General features: G+C 43.0%; 1 protein-coding gene across 6 annotated transcripts in view; it reads right to left on the reverse strand.

Moving 5' to 3' along the window:
• KDM1B (lysine demethylase 1B) overlaps positions 1-17,010 on the reverse strand; it is a 67,126-nt gene that overhangs the window by 14,652 nt on the left and 35,464 nt on the right. For 3 of the 6 annotated variants that reach the window (XM_005553943.5, XM_045390544.3, XM_065544375.2), the window contains exons 11-17: positions 12,126-12,302; positions 11,699-11,773; positions 8,762-8,899; positions 7,690-7,861; positions 3,716-3,843; positions 1,845-1,976; positions 1,183-1,257 (exon numbers count right to left, since the gene is read on the reverse strand). In XM_005553943.5, the coding sequence (XP_005554000.1) occupies positions 1,183-1,257; positions 1,845-1,976; positions 3,716-3,843; positions 7,690-7,861; positions 8,762-8,899; positions 11,699-11,773; positions 12,126-12,302 (897 nt within the window). The remainder of the gene's footprint in view (positions 1-1,182; positions 1,258-1,844; positions 1,977-3,715; positions 3,844-7,689; positions 7,862-8,761; positions 8,900-11,698; positions 11,774-12,125; positions 12,303-17,010) is intronic. The other 3 variants (XR_012434215.1, XR_012434216.1, XM_015449860.4) reach the window with 2 other exon arrangements.

Genomic DNA, 17,010 nt, shown 5'->3' on the forward strand with positions numbered 1-17,010 from the left:
CCCAGCTACTCGAGGGAGGCTCAGGTGAGAGGATCCCTTGAGCCCAGGTGCTCGAGGCTACAGTGAGCTATGACTGTGCCACTGCACTCCAGCCTGGGCAACAGACCGAGACCCTGTCTCTGAAAAAAACAAAAAAGCAAGGCCAATTCAACAAGAATGTATCAGGGTGGGGCTTTGCAACCTTTCTTTGTAAGCACCTCCCAGGTGATTCTGAAGTGCAGCCCAGGGATTGCTGCCCAAAATCTCCTAGTTGTTTAATGGCAGGAGCAATGTTAGGACCCCCTGCCCCAACCCTAACTCATTCCCTAGACCTGTCTTTCCCATGTGATGCGCACTCCTTTATTTCTGTATGAAAACCAAAGACCATGAAACAAGTTTTAGATAGCTGAAGCGTAGGAAGCATAGCGAGTCTCGGAACTAGTGATAGTTCATCAATTACATTTTTTCATAGTCACTTAAGATATAACTAAACTTAAATTTTCAAGGTTTACTAAATCCCCTCTAACCCAAGCAGGCACCTTTATTCTCCAGTACTATAAATCTCAGTGTGATTTCAGGTATTCAATTCAGCAGTACCTTGTACTGTTCACCTACTAAAGCTGTTTACAAAAAACTTAAGCCATATAAAAGTACTTCTGACAGTTTCAAGATTTCAAGATGAAAATACAACTTTCTTGATCTGAAAAAGGATTCCGTGGTTAAAAACAAAATGTGGAAAGCACAAAATAAAACAGATTTCTTTAATGAAGTAAGATAGATTTCTTCAATGCAGGACTTCTCAGAGCCTTTAATATATTTCTATTTAACCCTATACAACTCCTATTTAACTCTAAAAGTAGAGTATCATATATAATACTTCCCAAACTTACTTGGCCTTGCCAAACCTATTTGACCAAGGAATGTTTTTTCTTGTTCAACTCTCAGGACTAACGTGCTCTAGAACTCACCTCAAGGAATGCAGTTCAGAATTCCATCTGCCATGCATCTATCCAGTGTTAGAGCAATGAAGTCAGCTTTGCGTATCTACACACTATTAAGTGGAGATACATAACTTACCAGAAATCCAACAAGGCTCCAGGCAGATTCCCAAAGGCAAACTCCTTGATGGGAAAGATTTCTCCTTCCCTCCGAGCCCCTGGCAGCAAGGGTTTCTACCCACCCTTGTACTGCCCGAGCTCTTACCTTTTGTGCAGAATACCCTGTGCCATCTGTAGTGGTGACCTGCACTTCATCTCCAGAATAATCAACACTCTGCACCTGCCCAAAAAGCAATTATGACAAAAAGTGAGGGATGGAACCACGGGATCCAGGATCCTTTCCGATTCTCATATGACATGAATTTACATCTCCAAGGCTAAGTGGAATCTTTTCCTGGCATTCAGAGATCTAAACAATTGTTATAGCTGAACTCAGGGAGTTAGGTCAGAATATACAAAATAAATACTGGGTCAGAATATAGAAAATAGTTATAATATGGTGTGAAGGGAAATACAGATAAGTTATCACCCCCATGATTACAATAGCACACAATACAAATGCACGAAGACAAAGATTTGGAGGGAAAATTTTAAAGTGAAAATAACTGCACTGGGTTAGGAAGGTTGTGAGCAATTTGAATAACTTCTTAATAGAAATGCACTGGGGCCACTACGGTTTCCAAGCAGCAGCAGCTGCCTCACTGACATGGATAATGCTAAACAGGCTACGAATGAGCCACAAAAGCACTTCCAGACCCTGGCTAAACACCAAAGCCAGCCCCACTCTCCTGCGTGAGCCGCATGCTCAGAACTTCACATCCTCCCCAAACAAGGCAGAGCCAGAGCCTCCCAGCAGTTGATACTCACTGGAGATTTGAGTCGAATGTCTAGCCCTTCTGCCAGTTTTTCAATTATCACCGAGTACCCGGGAGTTAGCAGAGTGTGGTCACCAGCAAACTGGGCAAAGAACTCATTGTGGTCCCAGGAGCGAGCAGATACCTGGGAAACGAGAGGTCGGGGACACAGCTGTGTAAATCCTTGCGCCTGTGCCTGAGGGCCAATACGAGGAGCTCCAGGTGGGAACAGTCACCAAGGCAGGAGGGCAGGAGATGGGCAGACCAGCCCAGGCAGAGACCACCATTGCAGGGAGGAAATCTTGATAATTTTATTGGAGGAAAGTTTATTTGAGAACAAAAGGTCTATATGACTTGGGCATGGGTACCACTCCTTGATAACAACAGAAGGTGATTTTATGTATTGACAACTCTGGCAAAGTAGAATTCTATGAGGGTAAAACTGTATTTGATCAACATTTATAAATATGCTATCTGTCCTCAACATGGAAGCTCTACAGAGTAGAAACCCAGCACGATTTTGGAAAATAGCACGATTCCAATCACAATGCAAAACCAAGCAGAAATGGAGAGGTCCCAAAGGGGCCTCTGAAATCATCCGTGGAGTTCTATTCAAAATACAGAATACTGGAGTATTAAGTTCACAGTTGGTTAAATGAGTCAGGCAAGCTTAAATTGACTTTAACAAGGTAAACAGACCAGACTTGCAAGGATACTCTATGTTGGCTTCTTGAGAGCAGTGTTTTGTTTTAGACTCCAAGGTTCCACAGAAATGACACAAGGCCCTCTGCAGAGGTCAGGGAAAGGAGGGTAGTTAAAGAGACCAAGTCCTGGTGCAGCGGCTCACGCCTGTAATCCCAGCATTTTGGGAGGCCGAGGCAGGAGGATCACTTGAAGCCAGGAGTTCAAGATCAGACTAGGGAACATAGTAAGACCCCATCTCCACAAAAAATAAGAACAAAATAAGAGACCCTGCTCTGATTCAGCCCCGTAGCCCTCCGTCCTTTGGAGTGATTGATTTCTTCTTTTTTTCCCCAAGACAGGGTCTCACTCTAGCACCCAGGCAGGAGTGTGGCAGCACCATCACAGCTAACTGCACCTCTAATCTCCTGGAATCAAGCAATCCCACCTCAGCCTCCCACGTAGCTGAGACTACAGGCACATGCCACCAAGCCCAGCTTTTTTTTTTTTTTTGTAGAGACAGAGTTTTGCCATGTTGTCCAAGGTGGTCTTAAACTCCCGGGCTCAACCAATCCACATGCCTTGGCCTCTCAAAGTGCTAGGATTACAGAGGTGAGCCACTGCATCCAGCCTCTTCCTTTGTTTTTATGTATTGAGCTTCTTTCACAAGCATTATCTGAAGAGGAGTTTCTCTTGCTTCAAAAAAAAAAGTTGAAAAAACAACCAAAACCACTATAGGGTTAATATGCTCAGAAGTCATGGTTTTCAAACTTTTAAGCAGAACCATTCTTTCCTGTTTATCCAAACCAGCGCAAATTCAATATTTTGACACACAAAACACATACACATACACACAAACAAGTACTCTCTCTCTTTTTTTTTTTTTAATTTTTGAGACTCCAGGCTGGAGTGCAGTGGCATGATCTTGGCTCACTGCGACCTCCGCCTCCCGGGTTCAAGCAATTCCCCTGCCTCAGCCTCCCAAGTAGCTGGGACTACAAGCGTGCACCACCACGCCCAGCTAACTTTTTGTATTTTAGTAGAGACGGGGTTTCAGCATGTTGGCCAGGATGGTCTCGATCCCCTGACCTCATGATCCGCCCACCTCAGCCTCCCAAAGTGCTGCGATTACAGGCGTGAGCCACCGCGCCTGGCCTAAACCAAGTATTTTCAGAGCACACCTTTCACAAAACTCAACCGCACCTGGTGGAGGTTGCTGCCACAGGCATACTCCAGGTTACTGAGATGGAACTGAAGCACCTGTCCCTCCAGCTCGCTGAACTGGATACCAGATTCCTTAATAAATGCCTTGTAGATCTCTTCTATCTTTTCTGTAATGGGAATGGATCAAAGCAGAAAAAAAAACAGCTGTAATGAGATTCTCCAATTCCTTCTCCTTTGCTTTCAACCTCTGTCACCCAGCAACACCCAAAACTTCCAAAGTCTTTTCCCAAGTAAAGTCAGAGGGGAAAAGATCTCTTGACAAGGTCCATTTCTCTCAGGAAGAGAAAGTTTCTCTTAACCAGTAACAAAAATATGTAAGTTCTATATCTTCAGAAACGTCTCAATTTTGCTTAGTTGAGAAACGGTTTCCTCTTTTGCTCAAGATACAGAAAAAGTGTCCCCACACATAGATGTACATGCACACACACAGAAGTTACCATTCTCTTTCTGGTCCTGCTGCCATCACCTTAAAGTCAATGCTTACAACATCTCACCTCAACTAAGAGACCTGTAACCTACTGGCTACAGTCTGTCCCAAATAAGAATATTCCATTATGGGCTCGTATGCTGTCAGCCCTCTGCCTCCATATCTACAACTACTGGCTGCCTATGTAACAAATTCCCCAACAACAGCCAGGCAAAGCTAGCACATATTTTAACCTTTCCGAAGGGAGCAGCTACTATCTGCCCACTCACAGGCTCTGCTGTGCTGCTTTGAATCTTTTTCCTGGTAAATTCCTACCCTGCAGGGTCTGAGACCTCCTACTCTCCTTCACAGGAATGCCTTCTCCCACCCAATCCCATCCATTCTTTATGATCCGGCATCAATGGGCCATGGCAAGCCTCCAGAATTTCTCCCTGTCATCAACTCCAGCCCTTGTCTGTCCCACTCAACCGGACCTTGTAACTGCATGGACACAGCCATGTGATGTCATTATTGTCTTACATTCCTTTGCAGCAGGGCTGGAAGAGGGTTCTGGCTTCATGTCTGACTAATTCTCAGCATCTCAGTCCAGGTTACTTCCTTACAGCTGTTCCAGTGATGACAACCATCCAAAACATGCATCACAGACTCCAAGTGTCTTTTTCTGGTGTTTTTTTCTTTTTTGTTTTTTTTTTTCCCGAGACAGAGTCTCACTCTGTCACCCAGGCTGGAGTGCAGTGGCGCCATTCTGACTCACTGCAGCCTCAACTTCCTGGGCTCCACCAATCCTCCCACCTCAGCCTCCCAAGTAGCTGTGACCACAGGCAACTGCCACCATTCCCAGCTAGAGACGGGTTGCCCAGGCTGGACTCAAACTTCTGAGCTCAAGAAATCCACCCACCTCAGCCTCCCAAAGTGCTGGGATTACAGGTGTGAGCCACCAGGCCTGGCCCCCAAGTTTATAGAGTGTCACACACTTGTCTGACTAGAAGCAGAACTGAGGTATCAGTTACTTCAAAAAAGTTTTTTAGAACAGCTCAAGGCTTTCATCAAAATGTTCAGTTCTTGCACTAGATTGTAACACGGGGAAACCCAAGAGACCTCTAGATTTGTGCCTCGCTTTGTCACTCCCAGACCCCTGGGCTCTGTGCCACTTTCTGTGACTTTTGTAGAAGTCCCATCCCTACTTCCTGATGTGCAGTTTCTACATTCCTGTTGGTTTTGTGGAGGGGGTGGGCGGGGAACCAAGATTGCTAAGATAGTACATAAAATTAAATATAAACAGACTGAGAGAGGCCGCAATGTGATTCTTTTTTTTTTTTTTTTTTTTTTTTGGAGACGGAGTTTCGCTTGTCATCCAGACTGAAGTGCAATGGGCCAATTTTGGCTCACTGCAACCTCTGCCTCCCAGGTACAAGCGATTCTCCTGTCTCAGCCTCCCAAGTACCTGGGATTACAGGCATGCGCCACCCATGCCCAACTGATTTTTGTATTATTAGTACAGACAGGGTTTCACCATGTTAGCCAGGCTGGTCTCGAACTCCTGACCTCAGGTGGTCCACCCGCCTTGGCCTCCCAATGTGCTGGGATTACAGGCATGAGCCCCTACGCCCAGCCCAGTGTGAATGTTATGTAAATAATATTTAAAATAGCTTTAGTGCACATGCTTTCTGAAATGAAATCTAGTCCCTTAGTATATAGATTCGAGTTTCCCCAGCTTTGTGATGGTGAGATGAGATCTCAGACAGCTAAGATACTAACAGGCAGGATGTAACTATAGCCTTACACAGAGGTGTGTGTGCACTGTTACCAAAGCTTTTAAACAAGCTACTGGTAAGATGAAATACCTCCTTACCCAGTAAGAATTGCTGAGCCTGCCTTAACAACTTGGGTTTTTTATTTGTTTTGTTTGTGAGACAGTGTCTCACTCTGTCACCCAGGCTGCGGTGCAGTGGCAAGATCATAGCTCACCGCGGTCTTTAACTCCCGGACTCAAGCGATCCTCTCACCTCCTAAGTAGCTGGGATTACAGGTGCGCACCACCATGCCTGGCCTACAGCTTGTTCTAGGTAAGGGTAAGGCAAAGCATTATCATTAAACATTTTTATTGGGTGACACTGAAAGAAATGCAACGAAAACTCCAGTCAGTAACTGCAACACAGGTACAAAACACTAACCAAGTCCTGAGAATATCCTGCCAGTTAGCCTAACAACTGTTCTCAACTCCAGAACATTTAACAACCTACGAATTAGTCTGGACACTATAACATTTGATTAAATGATCCCTGTTGATGGGAGTATATTTCTGAAAATGTTCTCTTATAGTATATCAGTCAAAACTGACTAAGGACAATTACAGTGTAGATCTCTTAGAGGTGGTGGGTTGCCACAGTAGAGGGGGAGGGAAAAGAGAAAAAGAAGAGACAGATAGTCCTTGCTACTAAGAAGTTTACCCCAAACAGAGATGAACTGTACATCAGCCTGAAGAATTGAGAGCTCTTGCAAAGAAACATATAGTTGAAGCAAATGAACACCTTGCAAACTGAGTTCAAATGTTCACACTACAAGAAATTCCAATATGCCTCCAATAACTACAAGTGAATACATTCAGGTCACAAAATTGTAGGCCAAATAAATACCAATTTAAGAAGCAATACAGTGAAATTTCAGCTGGCACCCTTGTGAAAATGAGCCACTATGGGTGGTCAACTTTTCTAAAGAGTTGTGCCTAACATTGCCCATTTAAGTACAAAAGCCAAAAGATTTTGAATTAAATTTTTTTTTTTTGAACTAGGGTCTTGCTTTCTTGCCCAGGCTGGAGTGCAGTGGTGGGATCACAGCTCACCAGAACCTCAACCTCTTCAGCTCAAGCTATCCTTCCACCTCAGCCTCCCAAGTATCTGGGACTACAGACACACACCACCATGCTTGCCTTTTTTTTTTTTTTTTTTTTGTAGACACAAGGCTCACTATGTTGCCCAGGCTGGTCTTGAACTCCTGGGCTCAAGTGATCTTCCCCGCTTGGCCTCCCAAATGCCCGGATTACAGGTGTGAGCCACTGCGCCTAATGGATTAAAATTCTTAAACTGTAATACTCTGGCATTCTTAAAATATACTGGAAAAAACCTTAACTCACTGTTCAACAAAAAGAAATCCTGGCACACAGAAACCCTTATCTAGAAAAGACATTACGAGGTGATGATTTATCACACAGGGCTTACCACATGTTTCCATAAAAGTAAGCTACTCTGGGAAATTTAAAATTAGACATGTAGGTAATTTTGTAAAACACCAGCTATTGTGTAAAGTAAGGTCTGTGTGTGTGTGTACACAATGCAAGCATCTAAGGCTCCCTAAAAAAAGTTCTTCTCCCCTGAGAACTTGGAGAATCCATCAGTCCAAAAGAAGTGCTCAGGAGAGCTTCCCTGTTGCTGACATCCGACCTAGCAAATGAACGATGCCACTGCTGATGAAGCTTAGGTAACAACGAAACTGAGATGGAACAATCAGAACACCGTTCTCCCCATACCTCCTAAAGGGACATCTTGGAGCTGAGTCTTATCCTTTCTCCACTCAGAGACAACATCCAAGAGAGCATTAAAATGAAAATCCATGCGCTTGTCAATAGTGGGGTCAGTTATTCTTCCACCTTCCTGAATTAAGTCACATCTTTCTCCAAATTTATGCATGCTGATGCCAAGCTTCAAAATAATAAGAATAAGAAGGTGAAAATTTTTCCTGGAAAAAAATATTTACAGGTTCTAAGCTGAACATCAGACAGAGCTCTCATGGAGAAAATGGGCTAATACCTCTCAAAAATAAAGCTAAATATGCTTCACGGGGAATGGCAGCAAAGGCAGGCAGTGAAAAAAAAAAGTGTGAAATCTACAAGATTTTATTTGATGAGAATGTGAGAGGGGCAGCAACAGCTCCCACGCCACGCCCACTGTAACTTTTTGGCTAATGTTTCAGATGCTAGACACTGCCTGTCCTTGCTCGAACATTCTCTCTCTTCTGTGGACCCTCATGTAAATGAACACACAAACACACAAACACTCACAGCAGAAGCTGAAACTGAATTGACCATCAATAAACATTTCAGAAAAAGCCTTGGGCCCACCAACTCTTCAAATAAACTCTGTAAGACTGCCAGATTAAAGACAGGCTGCCTCATTAAATATGACGTTCAGATTAGTAATACATAATTTTTTAAGTATGTCCCAAATATTGCATGTAAATATTGCACATAATACTGGGAAATACTTGGGTAAAAAATTACTTGTTTATCTGAAAGTGAAATTTAATTGAGAATTCTATATTTTTATATGCTAAATCCGGCAACCCTAAAATTACGAGCTAACCAAGTGACCTGCAAATAACAAGGAAATGAAATTAAAGAGCTTAGAAAAAGGAAAAAAGTCTTTTACATCCTCTAGTTCTACCTTCTCAGAAAGGCAGAAGTGTAATTCTTACTACTTTGCAGAGGAGATGAGGGGGCTGTTGTATGTAATTTACTTTAGAAGCATATTAATACTGCACGCAAGCAAATTGAAACTGTTTTTCTTTCCTTTATCTACAACACAAAGCTAAAAGAAACTCACTTGCTCACACATTAATGCTACTGGGTTGTTAATACACCCATTAACAATTTGAGCTCCTCTTCCCACTGTGACGCCTTTAAAAGATTTGTCATCCCAGACTCGGCCTCCAATTCTGTCTTTGGCTTCCAGGACAGTCACCTAAAAAGACAGACAGTCAGGGAAGCTAAATAGGACACAAGAGTTATATCAGACACAGTATTATAAAAATGTAGAAGGACACTGTTAAATAGCCTCTATATTTAGTTAATTCAAAATATTTCTACGAAAACAACTTTAAAAAGCAGGCAGTGTGAACAGAAGCCAAAACAGATGTTCAAAACAATCCGTCTAGACTCTAGCAAGGAAAAACTGAGTGGTCTGTTGAAAGAATCACTCAAACCAGATAATAAGATTTGATGAACTAGGACAGATGAGATGGCTCACGCCTGAAATACCAGTACTTCGCAAGGCAGAGGCAGGAGGATCACATAAGGCCAAGAGTTTGTGGCCAGTTTGGCCAACATCACAAAACCCCGTCTCTACCAGAAATAAATTAGTCTGGCGTGGTGACACACACCTGTAATCCCAGCTATTCAGGTGGCTGAGGCACAAGAATCACTTGAACCCAGGAGGTGGAGGCTGCAGTGAGCAGAGATTACGCCACTGCACTCCAGCCTGGGCAACAGAGCGAGACTTTGTCTCAAAAAAACAAAAAGATTTAATGAACTAGTACATGAAATGTACTTTGAAAGCTTTTTATAAAATAGTATTCCATAAGTTAAGAAGCAGTTAAAAACTTCTTTAGGTGATTTTTCCTAAGAAATATCTACGTAGCAAAATTCCTTTAGCACTGCGAATAAGCCTTAACTTCCCTAAGATATATTATTTTTTTAAAAAAAGTATGCCACTCCATATAAATATGACCTCATGGGCTTGGCCTAATGAGGTTTGTCTCATACCCAGGCTATTTTATTGCCACCAAATTTCTAATGCTGGTGGCATGAGAAGCTGCTCTTGGGTGCATAGGCAGTGCCTCACCTGCAGCCCTGGAATTCCAAGTGCCACATTCCCTGAGTTGCATCACCTGAAAACGTGAGTCCTATTCATCACAAGGCCAGTCTTTCACTTCTGGATCTCTAGAAACTACTTGAAATTCTCAAGGAGAGGTTCCCCAAGTTAACCATCTTTCAGGCTACTCAGAGGAATCTATTTCCCACCCATGTGGGGAATGAAGGGCCTCCTGGGGATCTCCCCCATCACTTGGGGATGGGGCAGAAAGTAATATTGATTCTCCAAACTGCTTTCTCAAACATAAATTCTTCACTTTCTCTAACTAGGAAGGCTGCACCTTGTAGTTCTACCCTCTTTCTCTGACTTCAATTTTACACAGAACCATCCATTTCTAGTTTTTCTTTCTGGTTTTGTGTTTTTTTTTTTTTTTGAGTTGGGATCCCACTCTGTCACCCAGACTGGAGTGCAGTGGCTAGATCTCGGCTCACTGCAACCTCCGCCTCCTTGACTCAAGAGATCCTCCCACCTCAGCCTCTTGAGTACCTGGGGCCACAGGTGCATACCACCATGCCCGGTCAGTTTTCTTTTTGCTTTTTTTTTTTTTTTTTCCGGTAAAGACAGGGTTTTGCCATGTTGCCCAGGCTGATCTCAAACTCCTGAGCTCAAGCGATCTGTTCACCTTGGCCACCCAAAGTGCTGGGACTACAGGCACTGAGCCACTGTGCCCAGCCCATTTCTAGTTTCTTTTTAGTGTAAGAGGAGAGCTGAACGTTAAAGACCAGACTCCCTCGATTTTGGATTTTAATAACCTTCCTTGTAATATAATCTGTAGGTTTCCCAAGTAAAACTCAAATAACCTTGGCCCAAATATCTAACACTGAAATAAACAATCAACTGAAACATGTGCTAGGCCCGGAGCAGTGGGTCATGTCTGAGATTCAAAGGGCGTTTCTTTTCCTTTTTTTTTTTTTTTTTTTTTTTGAGATGGAGTCTCACTCTGTCGCCCAGGCTGGAGTGCAGTAGTGCAATCTCAGCGCACTGCAAGCTCCGCAAAGGGCGTTTTTGACAGGCATAAAAAAATTTAACTGGAGGCCGGGCACGGTGGTTCATGCCTGTAATCCCAGCACTTTGGGAGGCCAAGGCAGGCAGATCGCTTGAACTGAGGAGTTTGAGACCATCCTTGCCAACATGGTGAAACCCTGTCTCTACCAAAAATACAAAAATTAGCCAGTCTCATAACACTGTCTCAAAATAAATAATTAGATTTAAAAAACAAAAAAAACTTAGAACTGAGTATTTCAGAAAATTTTACAGGAGAAACAGTGAATATCCAGCACTTTTTGCTGTCTCAAACTACTGCGGAAACAGGCTTTTCTCATCATTTCTATTGTGTGAACAATAACCTGTCAAGAATTTCTACTTTGGCCAGGCGCAGTGGCTCACGTCTGTAATCCCAGCACTTTGGGAGGCCAAGACAAGCAGATCACTTGAGGTCAAGAGTTCAAGACCGGCCTGGCCAACATAGTGAAACCCTGCTTTACTAAAAATACAAAAATTAGCTGGGCATGATGGCACACAGCTGTAATCCCATCTTGAAACCCAGGAGGAGGAGGTTGCAGTGAGCTGAGATCGCACTGCTGCACTCTAGCCTGGGCGACAGAGCAAGACTCTGTCTCAAAAAACAGAATTTCTACTTTGATGCCGAGTTAGAATTTCTTCTGACTTGCTCATTAGAGTCTAAAATTATCTCCAAAGCTGTGAGAATTTCTATTTACCTTTCCTTATGAAATCAGTTTCAAGTTTTATAACTTTTCTAGGACCTAATATAAACATATAATATATTTAGTATTCTTCAATAAAAATAGGAACTGGTTTCTAAATCTTAGAAATTTGGACCAAAAGGAGCAGCCAACCATCTGTTCTAACTCCATGTCCCCAAAATCCTACCTTAATTCCAAAGTTATGCAGTTGCCTAGCAGCTGCTAATCCTGCTGGACCAGCCCCGATAATGATGACTGATTTCTTAAAAAGAAAAGAAACAAAATTCCAATTAGAGCAGATGATAACAACGTCCTGTTTTAGTTGTTCTGGAACTGCAGAGCAAATTCGTTCATTTACATTTCTTTGATGTCCTTAGAAAGTTATTTTCAAAAAGAATGTGGTGGCACTTGTCTTATTACTCCCTTTCCTTTTCCCCTACAATCTCAGGAAAGAGTGCTTGATAGTCACCTTTCAGGAGAAACACATTCTGCGAAAGCCTTGCTTCTGTAAGTTTTATGGTGATGATGTGGCTTTTACTATATTTATTAACAGCAATAGACTAGCGTTTGTCCTGATCAATGGCAAGGCTATCACTAAAGCTACAATCACCTACATTGTGGTAGTCCTTAGGGAGAAGATACTGGTCGGCTCCCACGCTGAGAACTCCAGTGTTGATGAGACCTTTTCTGGTCATAAAATACAGTATCCTCTCCACTTCCTGAACGCATCGAATACGCACGAGACCCCGCACGATGATGTGAGGAATACATTTCTGAGGAGTAAGAGCTTCCTGTGTTTGGAAATAAAACCAAACTGCTTTTTAAAAAAAGTCCCAAGGAATTCAAACAATAGCAGGAAAACAATCCATTTAAAAGACAAGTAAAAGATGTGAATCAACATTTCTCCAAAGTAGATGCTCAAATGGCCAACAGGAACAGTCCTCCCTGGTTTCCAGAAGGAGATTGGTTCTAGAACCCTCCTAAGAAGACCAAAATCCATAGATTCTCAAGTCCCTTATATAAAATGACAGTGTTTACATATAATCTATGCACAGACTCCAGCATACTTTACGCTATCTCTAGATCACTTATAATACCTAAAACAATGTAAATGCTATGTAAATAGCTGTTACATAATATTGTGTAGAAATAATGACAAGGAAAGTCTGTATAGCGTTTAGTGGAGATGCAACCATCCATTTTTTTCCCCAAATATTTTTTTTTTTTTCTTTTTTTTTTTTTTTTTTGAGACGGAGTCTCACTCTGTCCCCCCCCCGCTGGAGTGCAGTGGCGTGATCTCGGCTCACTGCCAGCTCCGTCTCCTGGGTTCACGCCATTCTCCTGCCTCAGCCTCCCGAGCAGCTGGGACTACAGGCACCTGCCGCCGCGCCCGGCTAATTTTTTGTATTTTTCGTAGAGATGAGGTTTCACCGTGGTCTCGATCTCCTGACCTTGTGATCCACCTGCCTCGGCCTCCCAAAGTGCTGGGATTACGGGCGTGAGCCACTGCGCCCAGCCCCAAATATTTTCAAGATGTGGAACCCAAAGGTACAAAAGGCCAAGTATATATGAAAAACTGCTCACCACCACTAATCATCAAGGAAGCAAATTAAAGCCACAATGAAAATCACCTCATAGCTGTTAAAATGGCTATTATCAAAAAAGACAAAAGGTAACAAATGATGAAGAGAAAAAAGAACCCTTATTCACTGTTAGTGGAATGTACATTAGTACAGTCATTATGGAAAACAGTATGGAGGTATCTCAAAAAACTAAAAGTAAAACTACCGTATGATCCAGCAACCCCACTGCGGGGTAGTCAAATAAAATGAATCAGCACGTCAAAGAAAGATGTGCACTCCCATGTTCACTGCAGCATTATCACAACTGCCAAGATATGGAATCAACCTAGAGGCCATTGATGGATGAATAAAGAAAATGTGCTATATCCACACAATGGAATACTAGTCAGCCTTAAAAGAAAAAAAGGAAGTCCTGTCATTTGCAACAACATGGTTGAACCAGAAGGACATTAAGTGAAATAAACCAGACACAGACAAATACTGCGTGATCTCACGTACACACGTGGAATCTAAAAACGTCCAACTCACAGAAGCAGAAAGTAGAACAGGCATTAGCAGGAGCTGAGGGGAGGGGGAATAGCGGGGAGATGTTGGTCAAAGGACACAAAATTTCAGTTTAGACAAAAGGAATAATTTCAGGAGATCCATTTTACAATATGGTAATTACAATACATCGTTAATAACAATGTATTATATACTTGAATATCATGGAGAGATTTTTAAGTTCCCAGAGACCAAAAAAAAGGTAAGTATATGATATAAGGCATATGTTAATTACATCAATTTAGCTATTCCACAATGTATATATATTTTCTTTTTTTTTTTGAGATGGAGTTTCGCTCTGTCACCAGGCTGGAGTACAGTGGCACGATCCCAGCTCACTGCAACCTTCACCTCCTGGGTTCAAGCAATTCTCCTGCCTCAGCCTCCCAAGTAGCTGGGACTACAGGCGCCTGCCACCAAGCCCGGATAATTTTTTGTATTTTTAGTACAGACAGGATTTCACCATGTTGGCCAGGCTGGTCTCAAACTTCTGACCTCAGGTAAACCACCCACCTTGGCCTCCCAAAGTGCTGCGATTAGAGGCGTGAGCCACCGCGCCTGGCCACAACATATATATGTGTGTATTTCAAAACATCAGATTGTACATGATAAACATATACAGTGTTTCTCAATTTAAAAAGCAAACCAATTAATTTTTTAAACTTTTTTTGGTTCCTCAAAAGGTTTAACCTAAAATACTTTATGACCCAGTAATTCCAATCCTTAGTATATACCAAAAAGAACTGAAAACAGACGTTCAAACAAAATGTTCACAGCGGCAGTATTCAAATAGGGAAAAGGAGGAAACGATTCAAATGCCCATCAATGGATGAACGGGTAAACAAAATGTGATGTGTACAATGAAATATTACTCAGCTATAAAAGTGAGTGAAGTTCTGACATGTGCTAAAACACGGATAAACCTTGAAAACATGATGCCAAGCGAAAGAAGCCAGTCACCAAAGGCCACATATTATATGCTTCCATTTACTGGAAATATCTACCACAATCTATACAGACAGACAGTAGATCTGTGGTTGCCAGGGGCTGAGAACAGGAGAAAATGAGAACAGACTGTTTAATTGGTATCGGGTTCCCTCTTGGGATAATGAGAAAGTTCTAGAACCAGATAACGGTGATGGTTATACATTATAAATGTATTTAATGCCACTGAGCTGTAAATTTTACTATGGTTAAGATGGAATGGGGCTGGGCACAGTGGCTCATGCCTGTAATCCCACCACTTTGGGAGGCTGAGGCAGGAGCATCACTTGAGCCCAAAACTTTGAGACTAGCCTGTGCAACATAGCGAGACCTTTTCTCCATTTAAAACAAATAAATGTTATGAGTACTTAACCATAATAATAATAAAAATCTCTCTGGGTAATTCAAATCCATCACTTATCACTAAGACAGTAAGAACAAAGGGAGGTTTCCCCAGTGGGGAAAAAGCAGGAGGAGGAGACAACAGGAAGATACGGCGATTTACACTTTATCATGTCGGTCTTCCCTGAGCAAGAACGACTGCAGCAGGTGCATGGGGGGAGAGCACATCACACTCCTGACTCAACAAAGGCCACTACAGAAATCCAGGCTGCTGATACTACTGACCACAGAAAAAGCTGGATTCTTGTGACTGATAAGATTCGGGGGACGGGGGCACGGGCATGGTGGCTCATGCCTTTACAGCACGTAATCCCAGCCCTTTGAGAGGCCAAGGCGGGTGGATCACCTGAGGTCAGGAGTTCGAGACCAGCCTGGCCAACATGGTGAAACCCCATCTCTACTAAAAACACAAAAAATTTAGCTGGGCGTGGTAGCGTACACCTGTAATCCCAGCACTTTGAGAGGCCGAGGCAGGTGGATCACTTGAGGTCAGGAGTTAGAGACCAGCCTGGCTAACACGGTGAAACCCTGTCTCTACTAAAAACACAAAAAAATTAGCCAGGTGTGTTGGTGCACACCTGTAATCCCAGATACTCAGGAAGCTGAGGCAGGAGAATCGCTTGAACCCAGGAAGTGGAGGTTGCGGTGAGCCAAGATCGCACCATTGCCCTCCAGCCTGGGCAACGAGAGCAAAACTCCATCTAAAAAAAAAAAAGACACCATCTTTCTCTGCTCACCTAGCCTTGGCATGGCCTTGATCTGTTTCAAAGACTCAAGAGTAATGATGCCACTACCTCCACCCAGCGTCAGGAAGCAAGAACAGGCACCAAGCAACTCCCACCCCAGGCCTCTCCTCTGCCCCTTGTCACCAATCCCCAGCTCCATCAGAACCGAATATTCAAGAAATAACACATACAACACCGGCTTGGATTGCTGCAGAAGATAATACATTTGTTTGTATTCATGAAGTTTAACAAGAATCATTTCAAGGCCAGGTGTGGTGGCTCAGGCCTGTAATTCCAGCACTCTGGGAGGCCAAGCCAGGAAGATTGTTTAAGCCCAGAAGTTTGAGAACAGCCTGGGCAACATAGCAAGATCCCATCCTACAAAAAAATTAGCTGTGCATGGTGGCACGTGCCTGTGGTCCCAAATACTCAGAAGACTAAGATGAGAGAATCACCTGAGACTGGGAAGGCGAGGCTGCTGTACTGAGCTGTGATGGTGCCACTGTACTCCAGCCTGGGCAACAGAACAAGTCCATGTCTCAGAAAAAAAAAAAAAAAGAAAGCACACATTTCAAAGTCTTTGATTCTTTTAAACCAAATATATTTATGTTTTCCCACTCTAATATTAAGTATATACGGTAAATTCTTTTTTTTTTTTTTTTGACGGAGTTTCGTTCTTGTTGCCCAGGCTGGAGTGCAGTGGCACAATTTCAGCTCACTGCAGCCTCCGCCTCCCAGGTTCAGGCGATTCTCCTGCCTCAGCCTCCCAAGTAGCTGGGATTAAAGGCCACCTGGCACCACCCCCAGCTAATTCTTTGTATTTTTAGTAGAGACGGGGTTTCATCACGTTGGCCAGGCTGGTCTTGAACTCCTGACCTCAAGTAATCCACCCAACTCAGCCTCCCAAAGTGCTGGAATTACAGGTGTGAGCCACCGCGCCCGGCCAGTATACACAATAAATTCTATCTTACGAAAAACTAAAATAGATCCAGGTAAGTTTAGGACTGCTATAAGATTCTTCCCCTGTATAAGTCAAATTTCAAAGTCAAACAAAAAGAAATGTGGCCAAAAGAAAAATGAATCCAAGGCTGTTTCTTTGTTGTGTTTTTGGTTTTTTTTTTTTTGAGATGGGATCTCACTATGTTGCCCAGGCTGGTCTTGAACTCCTAGGCACAAGTGATCCTCCTGCCTCAGTGTCCCAAGTAGCTGGGACTACAGGAACACACCACCACTCTTTATAATTTATTTATAGGAAATTCTGA

This window comes from Macaca fascicularis, chromosome 4, assembly GCF_037993035.2.
Source record: "Macaca fascicularis isolate 582-1 chromosome 4, T2T-MFA8v1.1".
NCBI lineage: Eukaryota > Metazoa > Chordata > Mammalia > Primates > Cercopithecidae > Macaca > Macaca fascicularis.